Source organism: Chiroxiphia lanceolata, chromosome 2, assembly GCF_009829145.1.
Source record: "Chiroxiphia lanceolata isolate bChiLan1 chromosome 2, bChiLan1.pri, whole genome shotgun sequence".
In the NCBI taxonomy this organism is placed as follows: domain Eukaryota; kingdom Metazoa; phylum Chordata; class Aves; order Passeriformes; family Pipridae; genus Chiroxiphia; species Chiroxiphia lanceolata.
This window is the reverse complement of record NC_045638.1, coordinates 54,164,039-54,179,361: the sequence shown is the minus strand read 5'-3', so window position 1 is coordinate 54,179,361 and position 15,323 is coordinate 54,164,039. Positions and strand designations below refer to the sequence as shown.

Sequence of the window (15,323 nt, the reverse complement as noted above, 5' to 3'; positions counted from 1 at the left end):
CCATGCATTGCAATTATATGGATGACTCGCAAAAAAAGTCTTAGATCATTTAGTCTGTGACCTTCACAATGAACAAATCCTTCTCAGTTCAGTGAATTCAACCACTAATGTAAGATTTAGCTGAAGTTGGTCTACTGAGTCAAAAGGAATTTCATCTTACCCCAATATTAGTCATTAAGAAGGTAATCAAGCTTCAAACTGGAAAAAAATAGAAAGTTAAGAGTGGAGATGGCATGGTATTCTGTTCTGCTGAGTACAGCAGATATTTGACAGCTGTAAGGGCTGTTGCCCATAAAGATATCTAGTTGAGTATTAAATTAGATATTTAGATTTCTTTAATTTCTGTAAGATTTATATTTTTAAATATCCTTTCAGATTTAAACATATGTGGAAATAAGGAAGTATGTGCATACACATGAAAATACACATATGAATGCATATGTGTATATACTTCATCTCTCACTAAAAGATAATAATGAAAAGCCAGACTTTCAGAATAATCCAGAATATAGGATGCTAACACCTTTTGTAGCCACAAGAGATGGTTGAATGCTTTTTAAAAGTCTGTGCTTAATTTTGGAAGCTGCACAATCAAAAAATAGGCTGTGAATTTTTCTAGGCGTTATCCACATTGCCTCCCGCTGTCTAGATTGGTGCATACCAATTTAAAAGCTTAAGTTAGATGGAGTGACCCTACTGCCTTTTCCTGCCAGGTATTAGGACTGAGTGAGTTAACTCACTATGTTTGCTTGGTCTGAAGTACCCATATATGTCCAAATTAATGCATACATACTATATCATATGCATTATCTATGTAGAATTTGTTGTTCATCGCAAAACTTACAGAAAAAAAAAGAACTACGTAGTATAGACAAAATGTTTCTTATTACAAAAACTGAACGACAGACCTTATAGTGAATGACAGTCATGCTAGCTGCATAACAGTGAACAGTAAGCTAGTCCAAAAGTTTTGTTATATGGGTAATGGATGAAGAGAAGTGCATACTGGGGGCACGCACACTAAAAGATGTAGACGCACAGTAAACATTTAAAACAGAAATGTGTTCTGAGCATGTGGGAGTTTGGACACAGTATATCACGAGGAAAAAAGGCTGATCAAATTCCCACCCTGCAGCTCAGCAATGTCTTTAGCACCTGCCATGTCTCCTAACAATCACTTAGGTTCTAAAGAGCAATGCATCCTAGGTGCATATGTGTCTGCCTTGGACTGTTGAAAGAATAGTGGGTTTACTGTAATGTGTCATGAGTTTTCATTGTCCTCTTGTAAGGGTCACATGTACTTATCTCACTTCTATCTTCTTAGGGCTAGCCTAACCACACAGAAAGAAGCAAACCTCTGTAGGTTACTTCCTATGGTACAGGCTGGATGTAAAATACCGAGTTAAATCTTGCTTGAAAAGGAGAGAATGTGTTGCACTTTGAATTGAGTTGTACATTCACTGAGCTGCATGGGACCCCTATGTAGGACAGATGAATTTGTGTGCAAAAGCACAAAAGATCAGACAAGCACTCTGATTTAGTAATAAGCCTTAATGATTCTGCTAAGAGAAAATACCGCCGATAGTTTATTATATGATGCATGAAAGGCAAAGAAGCAGAACTCCTGGAGGAGGTTATAATCAGCCACGCAATCAAGTTTTGTAAGTGGTTATATGAATGTAATACATTGCTAATTCTCTTGTGCCAAACATTGAATGCTATTAAGGACTTTGTGGAATTATTAACCTTTGCCTCTCCAAGGTCAGTATACAGTAAATATATTCTTGGTGGGTGACTAACTACAAGACAATTTTGAGAACTTTTCCTGTGCACACACTAATTTGGTTTGAATTTTGCCATTTCTCTTAAAAATGAAGGTTCAGAAACCTAAATTTTCTGATAGTCACTTCGTAAGAGTGCATAATAATCATAAGGGATATATTAAACTAAAGCAACTGCTATTTACCATAGGCACAATATCGATCTAAATAACACAAGTTTCATTCCAGCTTTTCTCATTAAATGACCTGAAAACAAAACATTCCACTTCACATATGCCAACATCTCTATTGGCCAGCTTTCTGTTTCCCATTCAAACTGAAACAGAAAAATAGCTGGAAAAGCACTGCTGAAACAATAATCCAATTAATGAAAATCCATTACTAAAGGAATCCAGTTATTGCAAAACTAGTGGAAGTAAATGAATGAAACTGAACATAAATAGACAAATATTGAAAAAATGCCCAAAGCTAGATAGTCATTAAAGTCTCTCCACCTCACAAGTGAAGTTGAAAACGTAACAAAGGAATTTGCATGGGTATGAAGGGAAAAATAGTAAATATGTATATACAGATGCATTTTTATAAAAAAAATATCATTAGTATGTTCAACTTCTATGAATGTTTAAATAGAATTAATAGAATGTAGAAGCCATTCTGAATTCTATCTGCTGTAGTTAAGCAAGAGACAAAATTTGACACTACCAATTGATAATAAATAATTTCATAAAGAATGTAACCACAAAATAACTTTTTTTTTAATGTTGGACTGTCTTTCAACAAAAATATGAAAAAAAGAATATGAAAACATATCACTAAGGTAAACACGAAAAAGGATGGAAACATAATCGATGGGGAAAGATGAGGCTTTGCAAACAGCTCCAGTTTTAAAGATGTTGGATTGGATTAAGAGGACCTATGTTTAGGGTTTTGTTCCTATAAAAGAAAATATCTCTGGGTCAGTTTATGCATCCTGCCTATAGCATTTGCATTTAATTTCCCTGCTTAAAATAATCACCAGTCACAGGCAGTGTAGCTGGCAGAGGACATCACATTGGAGTAGTAGGTTATTTCCCAAAGAACTGCAGCCCATGGAGAGCCCATGATGGAGCAAGGGAAATGCATGAGGAAGAAGTAGTGGCAGATAGAGGCAGTTATGGGCTGACCACAACTCCCATTCCCCATCCCCCTGCACCAGTCAGGAGTGGGGCTATAGGACTATATAAGACATAAGTTGAGTCTGGGACAGTGATGAAGAAAAATGGCATTTTAAAATTTGTTTTTGCTCCTCACTAGCCAGAATCCATTTTTATTAGCAATAAATTGCATTAATTTTCACCACGACAAGTGTGTTTTGCCTGTGACAGTAACTGGTAAGTGATCTTGCTGTCTTTATCTTAACCCATGGGTTTCCTCAACCTATTTTCTCCCCCTGTCTAAAGAAGGAGAGGAGTGAGAGGTGGGCGGGCATTTGACTGTTAGCCAAGGCTAACCCACCATAATAACTTCAAAGCAACTGCAAGTTGACAGCATCCCCTTTCTCCTTCTCTCATTGTACAGTGCCTAAATGCAGAAGGTGACCATAAAAATAACTGTAATAGAAATACTAATACTAATGATAATAATAAAAATACATTGATTCCTCTTTGTCGAAAGAATCAGATATAAGTCAGATAGATATTGATGAGGAATAATATTCTCTTGCAGCACTTCTCCTTGCTCTTTTACTGTTCTTCAGACACATTGAATACTTATAAAACTTTTCTTTTTCTCAAATAAGAGTAAAGCATTATTTGAAAGAGTACTTTAAACAGTTCTATTTCTAAAAGTTAAGATTAAACAACTCCTTGCTCTTTGTCATCTATGATAGAACAATAGTGCGTGATATCTAATAAAAACAACAGCAGTAGGTGGAAATATCAAGTTTACTATAGCACATCTTTGAGGATGTGGCAATCAATAAAGGGCAGAACCCCCTTCTCCTGGATTCCACAAGATGTTACCATGAGATTGAACTGTTTGCCAGTGTGTGTCACAGTCATTATTTTTGACACTTAAGGTACTGCTGTGATGTTCTATCATTTACAGTCAACCTGCAGATCAGATCGACAGCTGAGTATTTCATCCTTTTTTAACACAGATTTATTGATATTTGTTAAGGAGATTAAAGGTAAAGGGCCAGACTGTTTGCCATGAAAGCTACAATTGCTTCAAAAGAATCTTGATAATTTAGAACACAGAAGTAGAAATTGAGGAATGTTTCTTGTAATGCAGTTTTTATGGCCATATAATGGGACAATCTAGAAAAATTTCAGTTATTGCAGTGTCACAAAAATAGTTGGAATAACACAAATCTGTATGATACACAGCATATCTTCAAGGTGTATATATTCCTGAGGAAAGTGTGTAAAATTAATTTCATTTTTACTTAGAGTTACATTAATAGCATAAAACATGTTCTGAAATTAAATTAAATTAGACTAGTGTAAAGGTTTAGTGTTCTTAGGGAATGTATGTTTTAGGTATTAGAGAGTTTATAGAAGGCTAATAAATAGCCATGGTAGTCTTGGAGGCAACTACATTTTAAAGATTAGTACCTATTGGATTGAAAGTGTCAACTAGATTTTTTTTTCTCTAGTTTAAAAATAAAGAAATTATGACATAATCTTGGAATAGTAAGTGACAATTTTTAAAAGCTTCTGGAAAAGATAGGAATTTTTCATACTTTTCATACTCATACTTCCTTCTAACTTACAGTGTAGAACAGTACTATTGTTTCAGTATTATCTGCTGAAAACTGTAGAATAGTAGTCTTACATGGTATACATTGCATATGAGTTATACACCACTTATGTCAGCCCCGAAGAAAAATTCAAACAAATCATCCCAACTTTTGACTTGTTATCTGCATATAAAAAGCAGCATCCTCACAGTTTTTTCAAAGTGTAAATCTCAATTTCTCATTTCTTTTTTTTACTTATTGCATATTTATATAATTATATTATATATAATATATATAATAATATTTCATATTTATTGCTGATCTGAGAAAGTTCATGCACTCTTTCTCTTCCAGTCTGTGCAACAGGTTGTTAACAAGGTGGAAAGGATGGTGCTGTTTCATCCCATGATATTCTACGGTGGCAAGTCCTACAACACCTACCAGGTGTTAAAATTTGATAAAGACATCAAATTAACAATAAATAATTATATTTATATATGTACTGTTTGATTATAAGAAACACATGAGGATGAAGGTGATGGAATCTCCAAAGCCTCAGTACAGATTGTTAGAGGTACACAGAACCAGTTGCTGATTTGGGAAAATAAAAATGTTACTGAAAAGGAAAATTCTCCTTCTTGGTGTTGCATGAAAATACATAAACCTTTCTGTTAACCAACAAACATGCATTTAGAGTTTTGTGTACATGCTCTTGTTGTCTCTGTATTATTTTCATTCCATCTCTACTTTCCCACCTGAATTTTAGCTATTTTTATGCATCTATTCCTTTGCCAATTGTAATAGTTTTGTTACTTTTCTTTGGTAGACAGGAATTCTTGATAGTCGTGTTACACCCTGTATAATATTTGCACTTTCAGTTAAACTTCCTTCAATATGCATGACCAGATTTCCACACAGTAATCCAAACAACATAAGTATTTCCATTATTAGAAACAGTTTATGTATTCTTCAGTAGCATTTCCTTTTCTTTGTCCACAGATTTCTTCTACTGTTCTTTTTCTGTGCTCACAAGGTACTGGGCTTCTTTCACTTTCTACCATTAAATATCTTCAAACACAAGACTTGCCAATTCACATATATACTATTAAACATCCTATTTGTGTTGCTTCTTAGGATTATCCAAACACTTCTGTAGAATAGCCCAACGTGACCCATATGATATTGTTCCCTTTGGTGACACTTTGAATGGTCTAAGGATAATTTAACTAACGTGCTCTTGCTGTTACACTCTTTTATCCCAAGGCAAATCTTTAAAGAATTCCAGGGGTAACTGTGTTGCATACAACAACTAGAAGTTCTTTTCTTCTTCAAATCCCTGTAACTACTTATTTCCTATGTAACACCAGATAAACTGCTTTGTTGAAATTCTGGTAAAATAAATCTGTCATGTGTCTTTCTTTTATCTAGAAAACCACATATCTCTTTTATTAGTTGTTCTAGCAGCTCCCTACATGTAGGATCACATATAAGAAAATGAATATTGCCTGTGTTCCTTATTGATGGATACTGACTACTGTATCCTATTCCTCTGGGAAATCTGAAGTTAACAAACCAGGTGACCTTTGTGCTTGGACAGGAAGATATTCCATTAAGTCCTTATGGGTGAAACAGTACTGCAACTTAAAAATGTAATAATGCAAGATGATTATACAAAAGAACCTTGTGAAATGGACTAAGTTTAAAAAAAAAGTACTTCAGATAATTATTTTTCTGAATTTCTGAGAAATTCAGCAGGATTTTATGGCTTCAATAATTAAATATTTTTTCAGATTAGATTATGATGCACATGTTGACACAAACCTTTTCAATTTTTAGGAAAGATTTTGAAATAAAATTTTCAGTTTAAATTTAAAAATGTCAAATGCATTTCATAATTATTTAATTCAGTGCAGAAGAAAGGAAACACAGGGAATAACCAGGAAAAAAAACTCCTCAGAACTTCCATACCAAAATAGTTTCTCCCTTGCTGAATGATAAATCCAACATCTTGTTGCTCATTGAGATATCCCTTTCCAATATTCTGAGGAATGCAGCACATGTCAGTTGTGTGGAACAGCAGTGTAGTAAGAACAGCACCAGGGAGTTGAAAGATTTGGTTCTTACATATGTTTTCAAGTACTGGTTCTTGGAAAACGGAATATTTTTTGAAGAAAGTTATTCAGATTAAAAAAAAATAAATCAATAATATATTTCCATTTGTTTCAGTGACACCACTGCTTTTCAGTTTTCAGTGATGTCCATTCTACTTTTCTGGGACACAGATAACATTTCTTTTCATTTTAAATGCGATATAAGTCATGCAAAATTCAATTGAGTATCCTATAACTGGGAAGCATTAGATATATGTTCAGTTGTGCAAAAGAAATATACCCGGAATATATATACATAATTATATGCAGATCTTCATGATTTTAGATCAATGTTTGAGGAGCTATTTGTTTAGATCTTGTTTCTGCTAGTTCACTTCATGGCTTATGCACTATTGAAACCAGATTCTTTTTTAACAACAGGGTTATTAAAGCAGTTTTGTCCATTTGATCTACTCTGGAACATTTCAATGCCAGTTTGACTTAATAAGACAAAGCAATGACAATTACGCTTCATTGGTTTTCAAACGATTTCACAACACAAAACTAACTCCTAGCGTCATGGATGAAGGTGGATCATCTGAGAGATCGTCACTGATTCATACCATGAAATAAATAATAAAATATTAATAATGAATGCATCCAATAAAGCCTATTTAATTGGAGTCATTATGCTAATAGAACATAACTGCAATATGACAAACTCACCAAATGAACTAAGACCTTTAAAGCCAGTAGTTTTAATTAATTTGAGATAAATTTTAAAAAAGCAACCTGTATATTGTTATAATGATGCAATTATGAGTACTCTGTCAGGTCTCCTGCTGCTGTTACAGAAAGGTACACAATTTCCTAATGTAAGGTAGCTGTTTGAGGGCTAAATTAAACTTCTTGTTCGATTTTTATTATATTCAGTGACTTACAGTCAGTGGGAAGAGTCTGGCAATCCCAGAAATCAATTCAGCCCATTTCTATCAGGCCTGTATCTTAGGTGTGATAAGCAAAATCTAGTAAAAAGGATTTCTAAGAGATTTTTACAACTGTATAATCAAAACTGAGTGATTTTCAGCTGGAAGAAATGGGGTGGGCAAAATTCAGTGGATTCTTGAATTATGCAATAGCACAGTCTATCATGAAACACAATAGCCTTAATAAGTCCTTTTTTATCCCTATATACTTTTTATCTAAACTTTTATTAATTTTTTTTTAATGTCCTCAGCATTTACTGTTTCATTCTATTCCACAACTGCAGCTGTTTCACATCCTCTCCTCCTTTTTTTCAGTAGCAATAAAGTGTGAGGAAAAGAATATTCCAAAAATTTTATTCCACTGCTCCCACTATTTTCAAGGGATTCTTTACTGACTGCCCCCTATTATGTTCAGTTTTCTGCAGTGGGACACACCTTCCTGCTTAAATATCAAAACCTTCGAAGCCAGGATCTGAGACAGAGTCCTTAGGTTTCCTATATAGTTACTTGAGAAAAATGGGCACTTACAGAGCACAATTCATACTGTCTGAACATAGATGTCTAAAATAGGTAAGACAAACAATATCCTAAAAGTTCCTATTTCTTTTGACCATAAAGGAAGCTCAGTATGATTGGAACAGTAGTAAATGTCTAAAGAAAAATATCTGAAGTTAGGTGTGACGAATTCTTCCCCACCTATAAATTATTTCCGTTCACACCATAATATTTTAGCTAAAAGCAAGTACTGTCTCCTGGCTACTGTAAAAATTAACCTTTTCATGGTTGGAATTAGGACAATTAGATAAACTCGGTTAACTGGAATTGGTATATACAACACATAAAAGTCAGACGAGTCAACTACAATTTGTCCTGAATACAAACTGAAATTTCTATATTCTTAAGCATTGATAAGAATATTACACAAAAATAATATAGAATAGACATAAAATAATACTTATTTCAAATCAACGTACGAGCCATGAGATATAGGAGGGTGTGCCCAAATGTGACTACATTTATTTCAAAAGACACCCTGAATTTCTAAAAGTTAGTTACTACTGTGTACCAGAGTTATTCATCCCTCTATGAAAAGTGTTTCAATTGTGTAAGCATACCCTACTCACTTGCCATTTAATGCTGCTACTCCAACAGTGCTTCTGGCAATCGACATACTTGCCACAAATGTCCACTGCTGACTTTGAGGATCCCACCTCTCAACTGTGTTCAAATAACTCCAACCATCATGTCCTCCCACCGCATAAATAGGCCCTTCAAGCACTGTAACTCCTAAAAATGGAAGAGAGAGTGAGAGAACATAAAGGTATGCTTTCTCTATCAGTAGCAAAAATTAAAAAAGTTTTCCAAAACACAACCAACAAATGAACTTGTATATTCAAAGTAAAAATGGAAGCACCAATTTGAGATTTGATTAATTAAGGATTAACAAACAAGAATAAAATAACATCACTCCACACATTTCTATGAAAAACAGGTCTTGTCACATAATTTCATTCCTTGAGAAAAGTGTTTGCTTCTTAGATTTCTGTAAACTGTTTGACTTAGTATCTCATAACATTCTGATTATGAATTAGCTCTTTAGAATAGCAGTAAAGCACAAAAAGTATGGACTGGATAGCTGACGGATCTCAAAATATAGTCAACATAAGGGGTATTGGTGGGTTCCACAGGAAAGGGAAAGAAGTCTGATTTTTTTTTTTTTTAGCATTTTTGTCAATTATGTAAAAGAAAATACACAACTTTTCACTAGCAAAAAGCTTGATGGATCCGTACAGAGTCAAAAAAAACACATTTAAAGGCTCTAGCAAGTAAGTTAGAGTGAGAAATTTAGCTGGTTCATCAGTTTTACCCTATCAAAAGAAATAGCCAGATACCTTCACAGGAAAATGATGTTGTATATATAAGGATTCTTTTATTTATTGAAGAAAAATAAAACAAAATGTAAAGCATGAAAGTTTAAAAAGGAAATATTTAAATAAGAAACAGATTTTTAACTATGAGGAATTTTAATAACCCAGTTAAAGGAATTGATCAATTCTCTCACTGCATCTTCAGTCAAGCTTAGAAGTTTCTGGAAGATAAGTTAGAGCTAAGTACCATTTGTTACAAGAAAGTGAGCTCAGTAATTCCATTCTATGAATCCATCATCCCAAATGAGCATCATTCTGAAAAATCTCGGGCTAAGTACAATTCTATTCCTAAGTCAATATCTTTTTTTACCCCCCACTGCATTTCACATGATTTGAACTCATCAGAAAGTCAGAAAACAGTAGACCATTAAAGTTTCAGAGAACTGGTTTACTTTTTTCTTGCAGAAAAGTCCATTATTAGTTTAAAATAATGTAAAGTTTCCACTTTCTGTGCAGAAACATGTTGTTCTATTTCAGAAAAGTCATTTGTTAAAAGATTATTTGACTTTAAAATTATATTTATCAATGAGTTTGAATATGTTTCCTCTCAGTGTTCACAGAAAGTGTTCCTGCACTTTGGGTGTTGGTTTTGGTTTGTTGGTATTTTTTAACTTAAAAAGAAAATAATTAGAAAGCCCTACTAACCCTTACAAAACTTTTTCTGCTTATGAAGTCTGAGCCTCATCTTTTTCTGTAGAAACTCATTCTCATTCTGCCAACTCATTCCCCGATGTTTTTTATTGTCTTGCTTATAAATGCTTTCTATTCAATTAGATCTTCCAGTTATAATTTTTCCACAATATTAAAGGGAATATTAAATTGAAGTCATGATATATAAATCTCAATGACTTACCTCAGAATGCAACCAGTAACAACATGTAGGAAGATGTGTCAGTGTTCACACAAAAATTAGGGGATAGTAGGCTGTACAATACATGTAGTTTGCGAGTGAGGTTTTTTGCTTATTCTAATATCTAATATTTTTAAATACTCTTAAATCCCAAACAAACAGGTTTACATTGTCAAAAAAGTGTTTGCTATAGTTTATTACAACAACACTGTACTATTTAGCTTTTCATCTACATGCTCTTAATTTAATGCAAAGTTAAATAGAAAATCAAATTCTTATTGGGATAAAAATGAGTCATATTCAGAGAAAGTTTAGGCACATGAATGTTTCTATACAGGTACTCACATACATAATTGCTGTCTAGATAAATGCCCAAACCCTCTCTCACCTAAAAAATTAAGCAGAATTGTATTATTATGCAGTGATTTTCACAGGGAAACTATGATGGATGTCAAAACACATCTCGACATTTTGAAATTTCCAGCTTTCACTTCCTCAAATAGTTTATTTGTACTTCCATTATGATATAAAGTGTTGTTTTCAACTTATTCTTTTAATCTCATTCATTATTTCATACTTTTTGTCAAGTACCTCATACTTGAGTTTAATTCTCATCTTTTTCTTGCTGTAAATTAAGGCATCACAATTATTTCAGTCACTGTTTGGAAGGAAATTTGCTTTCCCCATAGTCAAAATACCATTTTTCCTGCATTTTCATGGATTTTTATCACTCCTCTTTTTTTTTTTACTGACACTGAAAACTGATAAGCTCATGGCATTAATATAAGGTTATTTTCTCTCTGCATTTATTGCCATACTCTTTAACTGGGCTTTATACAGAAAATAGTCTACACTGGCTTCTCTGATCTTCTAATGAGAACTTTTCTGAGTTTATATAATGCATGTAGAACCCTGTGAGATGCACATTTCCTTCTGATTTTTTCCCCAATGATTTTGCATGTAGCAAATGGTGCTATATTGTGAATTCAACTGGCTTAGTTTATCGGTGGTCTCTGAACTTGTCTGATCTTACTGAATAACCTCTACATACTTTGTTATCATGATGTTCAATTCCATTTCCACACAAATTAATCTTACATTGACACAAAGAAATGCTGCAGTTAGAAAAGTGTCCAAAAGCTGGGAATATAGTCACAGATACACCAATAAGGAAACCTAGAAGCTTATTTTGCTTGGAGAATTTTAAGGTATTCAAGACAACAATCCCTGTTTGAGCTTGCCTGTTTGCATTTCTTCTATAACAGGAAAACTTATTGGCAAAGGTATAGGAAAACAATTCTTTCTATACATGAAAAAGACAGAAAGCCTTCTGTACAAAACTAATCTTCCATGCTGCTGACTACAGCATATATCAATGTGCTGTGAGGTCACACATTTAAAGTCTCTTCTTTACAGAATACCAAATGCGCCGACATCCTTACACTGGACCACTTCCGGTCCACTAACTTTAAAATACTGGACAAATGCATGCTGCAATATTGAATTAATTTTGGTTTGGTATAGTTATGGTTGTATACGTAAGGGAAAATCATCATTTCAGACTATGTAAATTCAACAGTGAGAGTCCAGTTTTCTCACAAGTAAATAAAAGAAACACACAATGCTGCATTCCGTGAAAGTAGTATTGCACCTATTTTAAGTACTTCCTCTTTTTTTTTTTTTTAAATTTTGATATTTGTAGATATCTGAAAAGCATAAATACAAAATGGAACAGATTGAGAGACATGTAGACATAGCTGGTAGGGAGTTCCTCTAATGGTACATCCATGAGAAGTAGTGGGTGTGGATGTAGTATGTGTAAAGAAGGTAAATAGTACGAAACAACTTCAGAGGGAATTGAAAAAGTACCATTAAAAATCAGGAAAATCTGCCAGAAATTCTGTAAGAAATTCTGTAGAGTATACCAAGATAATTTTTTCCAAGTGGTAATCTAATCATGGTGTATAAGTATACGCATAAAGAACAGATTGTATGATTAAGAGTCTAACTGTAAGAGGAATAACAAAAGCTAGTGACTGGAGTTTGGTAACCTGTTAAATTAAGCATGGGAATTTTGTAGTTTAACCAATGATGGCAAGGATTTTTTTAAACTATGAATTCAGGAATATACTAGTTTCTGTGATGCTTGACAATTTCTATCAGCTCATTTTCCAGCCTGTTGTGTTCTATCTGATGGCAGCAGAACCATCAACCACTCCTCACTGGTTTTGCCATCAGCTAAATTGCTGAGCATGCACTTTTTCCCATCATCCAGGTTATCACTGAAGATGATGAGCACACTGGGCATTAGGAAACATCACTAGTGGCTTTTAGCTGGACTTTGTGCTGCTGATTACAGCTCTTTCACCTTGACTGTTCATCTAGTCAAGTTGGTCAGGAATGACTTTTCTTCTACAAATTTATATTCCCAGTCAACTTAATATGAACCAAAACTGTTCCAGTGTTATTAGCTCTATCACCTTCTCAGAAATATGGGGAAGCTGACTGGTTTGTAACTTTGCAGACTCTTGCCCTTTTTGAAGATAGGTGTAGTATTTGTTTTCTTCCAGTCTTAAGGAGCTAGATCACCAGGACCTTTCAAAGATAATTGACACTGGCCTCACCATGACATCAGCCAGCTCTCTCCACACTTGCAGGTGCATGTTTTCAGGTTCCATGGTCAGCTTGCTTAAATATTCCTTAAATTTTCCCTCCCCTACTGAGGGTAAGTCATCCTTGTTCCAGATTTCCTTCTTTGGTTTCAGGGACCTAGGATTCTCAAAGCCAGTGTTAAAGACTGAGGCAAAAGAAGGCATTGAGTACTTCATCCTTTTTTGTGGTCTTTCTCACCAGGCCCCCTGCCCCCACCAGGAAAAAAAAGCTCACATTTTCCCTAAGTCTTCCTTTTGCTGTTTAAAGACCTGAGAAAGCCTTTCTTGTTGCCCTTCAAGTCACCCATCAAATTCAACTCAAAATGAGCTTTGCCTTTCCCAAGCTGATCCATCCAGCACCTCCCTATTTCTCCTGGGTCACTTGTGCATTTTCCACCACTTGCACACTTCCTCTTTCAGTTTTACTTTAATCAGAAGCTCTCAATCCATCCTCCTAGCTTCTTGACTGATTTTTTGCGCATCAAGATAGATTAAAGCAAGTGATCCTTGAAAAATCTATCAGCTCTTCTTGGTCCCTCTTTTCTTCAGAGACGTATTTCCCACAGCCACCATTGCAGATACCAATATATTGCCCTCAGTAGTTCTGGCTCCATTTTGTGGCAGCTGATGTACAAACTGTTGCATCTCTTGCCTGCTTCTATTACCTGTGCTCAAAGCCACCTATCTATGAAGCCCCACTGTCTAATTCTTATGTTTTCTAAGAAGCCAAGTTTGAAAAGCTCTAAGCAATGAAGAAGTATTTTCTTTCACCATTAGGCAGTGCTTGCACCATATGTTTAAAAAAATTTTAATGAGCAGTAATAATAATGTAATCAACTCCCCCAAGAAAATAATTAAATACACATTTTATATTACAGTAGATTGTGTCATATATTCAAGCATTGAATTCAAGCATTTGAATTCGTTTAAAGCTTAGATGCCAGAACTTCTACACGATTTTTATATTGTACATAAGAATTAAAGGGTAGTCCCAAAGGTGTTGCTTTTAGCCTCCCTATCATACAGAATGGATGGATTCCAGTACATCTCACCTCTGTGTCAACCTGTACTGAAGCTACTGAACAGTCCATGATAACTGCAAATGGAAATACCACAATGAAAATCTTAAGGGATACATTCTGCCAAGACCACAAAGCAAAATATTTTCCAGTAAAATTGATGAAACAAGACCATTCACTTTTCTGAATGTTCCAGGTCGTTTGTTTTAATAGGAAAAAAAATTAAATTTATTTAAAATAGTCTCTGTTGAAATGTCAGAGTTCCAATCCTATTAGCACACTGTATAATTCCTCCTCCTTAAAGAGCAAAGGGACTGAACTCTATATACCTTTTATTTTTTCTAAATGGTGCAGCCAATTTCTGCATGGTCTCTTGAGATATGATTTTTCGCCTTTTTGCAGTCAAGGTACTGAACAGTGTGTTAGAAGATGAGAGTTCATTTTGACTTCATGAAACAGGTTTTCATGTTCATTATGTGTCCTACAGTAAACTGACATCAGAGTACACAATTTTGTTGTTTTCTGTCATCTAGTTCCACTAGATAATAAACATTCACCTAGATTTACACTCAGAATGTAGATGTTATTAAAATATATAGAACAGGCTTTTCCTGTTTCCTCAATGAGAAAAATAATAATTTTCAGCTGACACTTGAAGTCTGATCGTCATTAAGCAAATTGCACACAAGAATAGTACTGTTAGTTCTTCCAAGACAGTTTGCTATGAGAAGAGTAAGGACACAAGGCCCTCACAGCTTTTCTTCCTGTACTTCATCTTCAATAATTTGGCAGAACTAGTTTAAGGCACAAGGAAAGAAGAAATCCTCTTGGATTTAATGTTTCACACAATGCTAGTACTCCGTTTTCTGAGAAAAGCAATAATACATTCAGAAAAGGAGTATTTTATTGTAAGAGAATTACATTAAAAATAATTAAGGTTATTATTTATCTGAACAAAGAAACTGGAAATTGGTGGAATCAGATCTTACTTCTCTAATTTGTAGAAAACAATGATTCTGGCATTGAGGGACTAATTTGTCCTACCCATCTTTTGATGAATTACTTTTATTTTCACAACACTATAAACAGTTTGGCTTTGCTAGTCCTCATACAGCTAGTTGATGGGCAGCCGACACTAGAAAATCAACTATGAACATCTCTTTTAGGAAAGGAAACACTTTGTTTTCTTAAGAGGAGATATGTTTTCAGTATTACATTGAGTAGTTAAGTGCAGTAACTACAGTGCAAAGGAACCTCACTGTTTCCCTGAAAATTCTGAAAAGCTTAATAACTCAATGT

General features: G+C 34.3%; 1 protein-coding gene across 3 annotated transcripts in view; it reads right to left on the bottom strand.

Annotated features, from left to right (window-relative positions):
* The window catches only part of KLHL1 (kelch like family member 1), a 191,181-nt gene that overhangs the window by 13,091 nt on the left and 162,767 nt on the right, over positions 1–15,323 (bottom strand). For all 3 annotated transcript variants that reach the window (XM_032680439.1, XM_032680438.1, XM_032680440.1), the window contains one exon: positions 8,701–8,863. In XM_032680439.1, the coding sequence (XP_032536330.1) occupies positions 8,701–8,863 (163 nt within the window). The remainder of the gene's footprint in view (positions 1–8,700; positions 8,864–15,323) is intronic.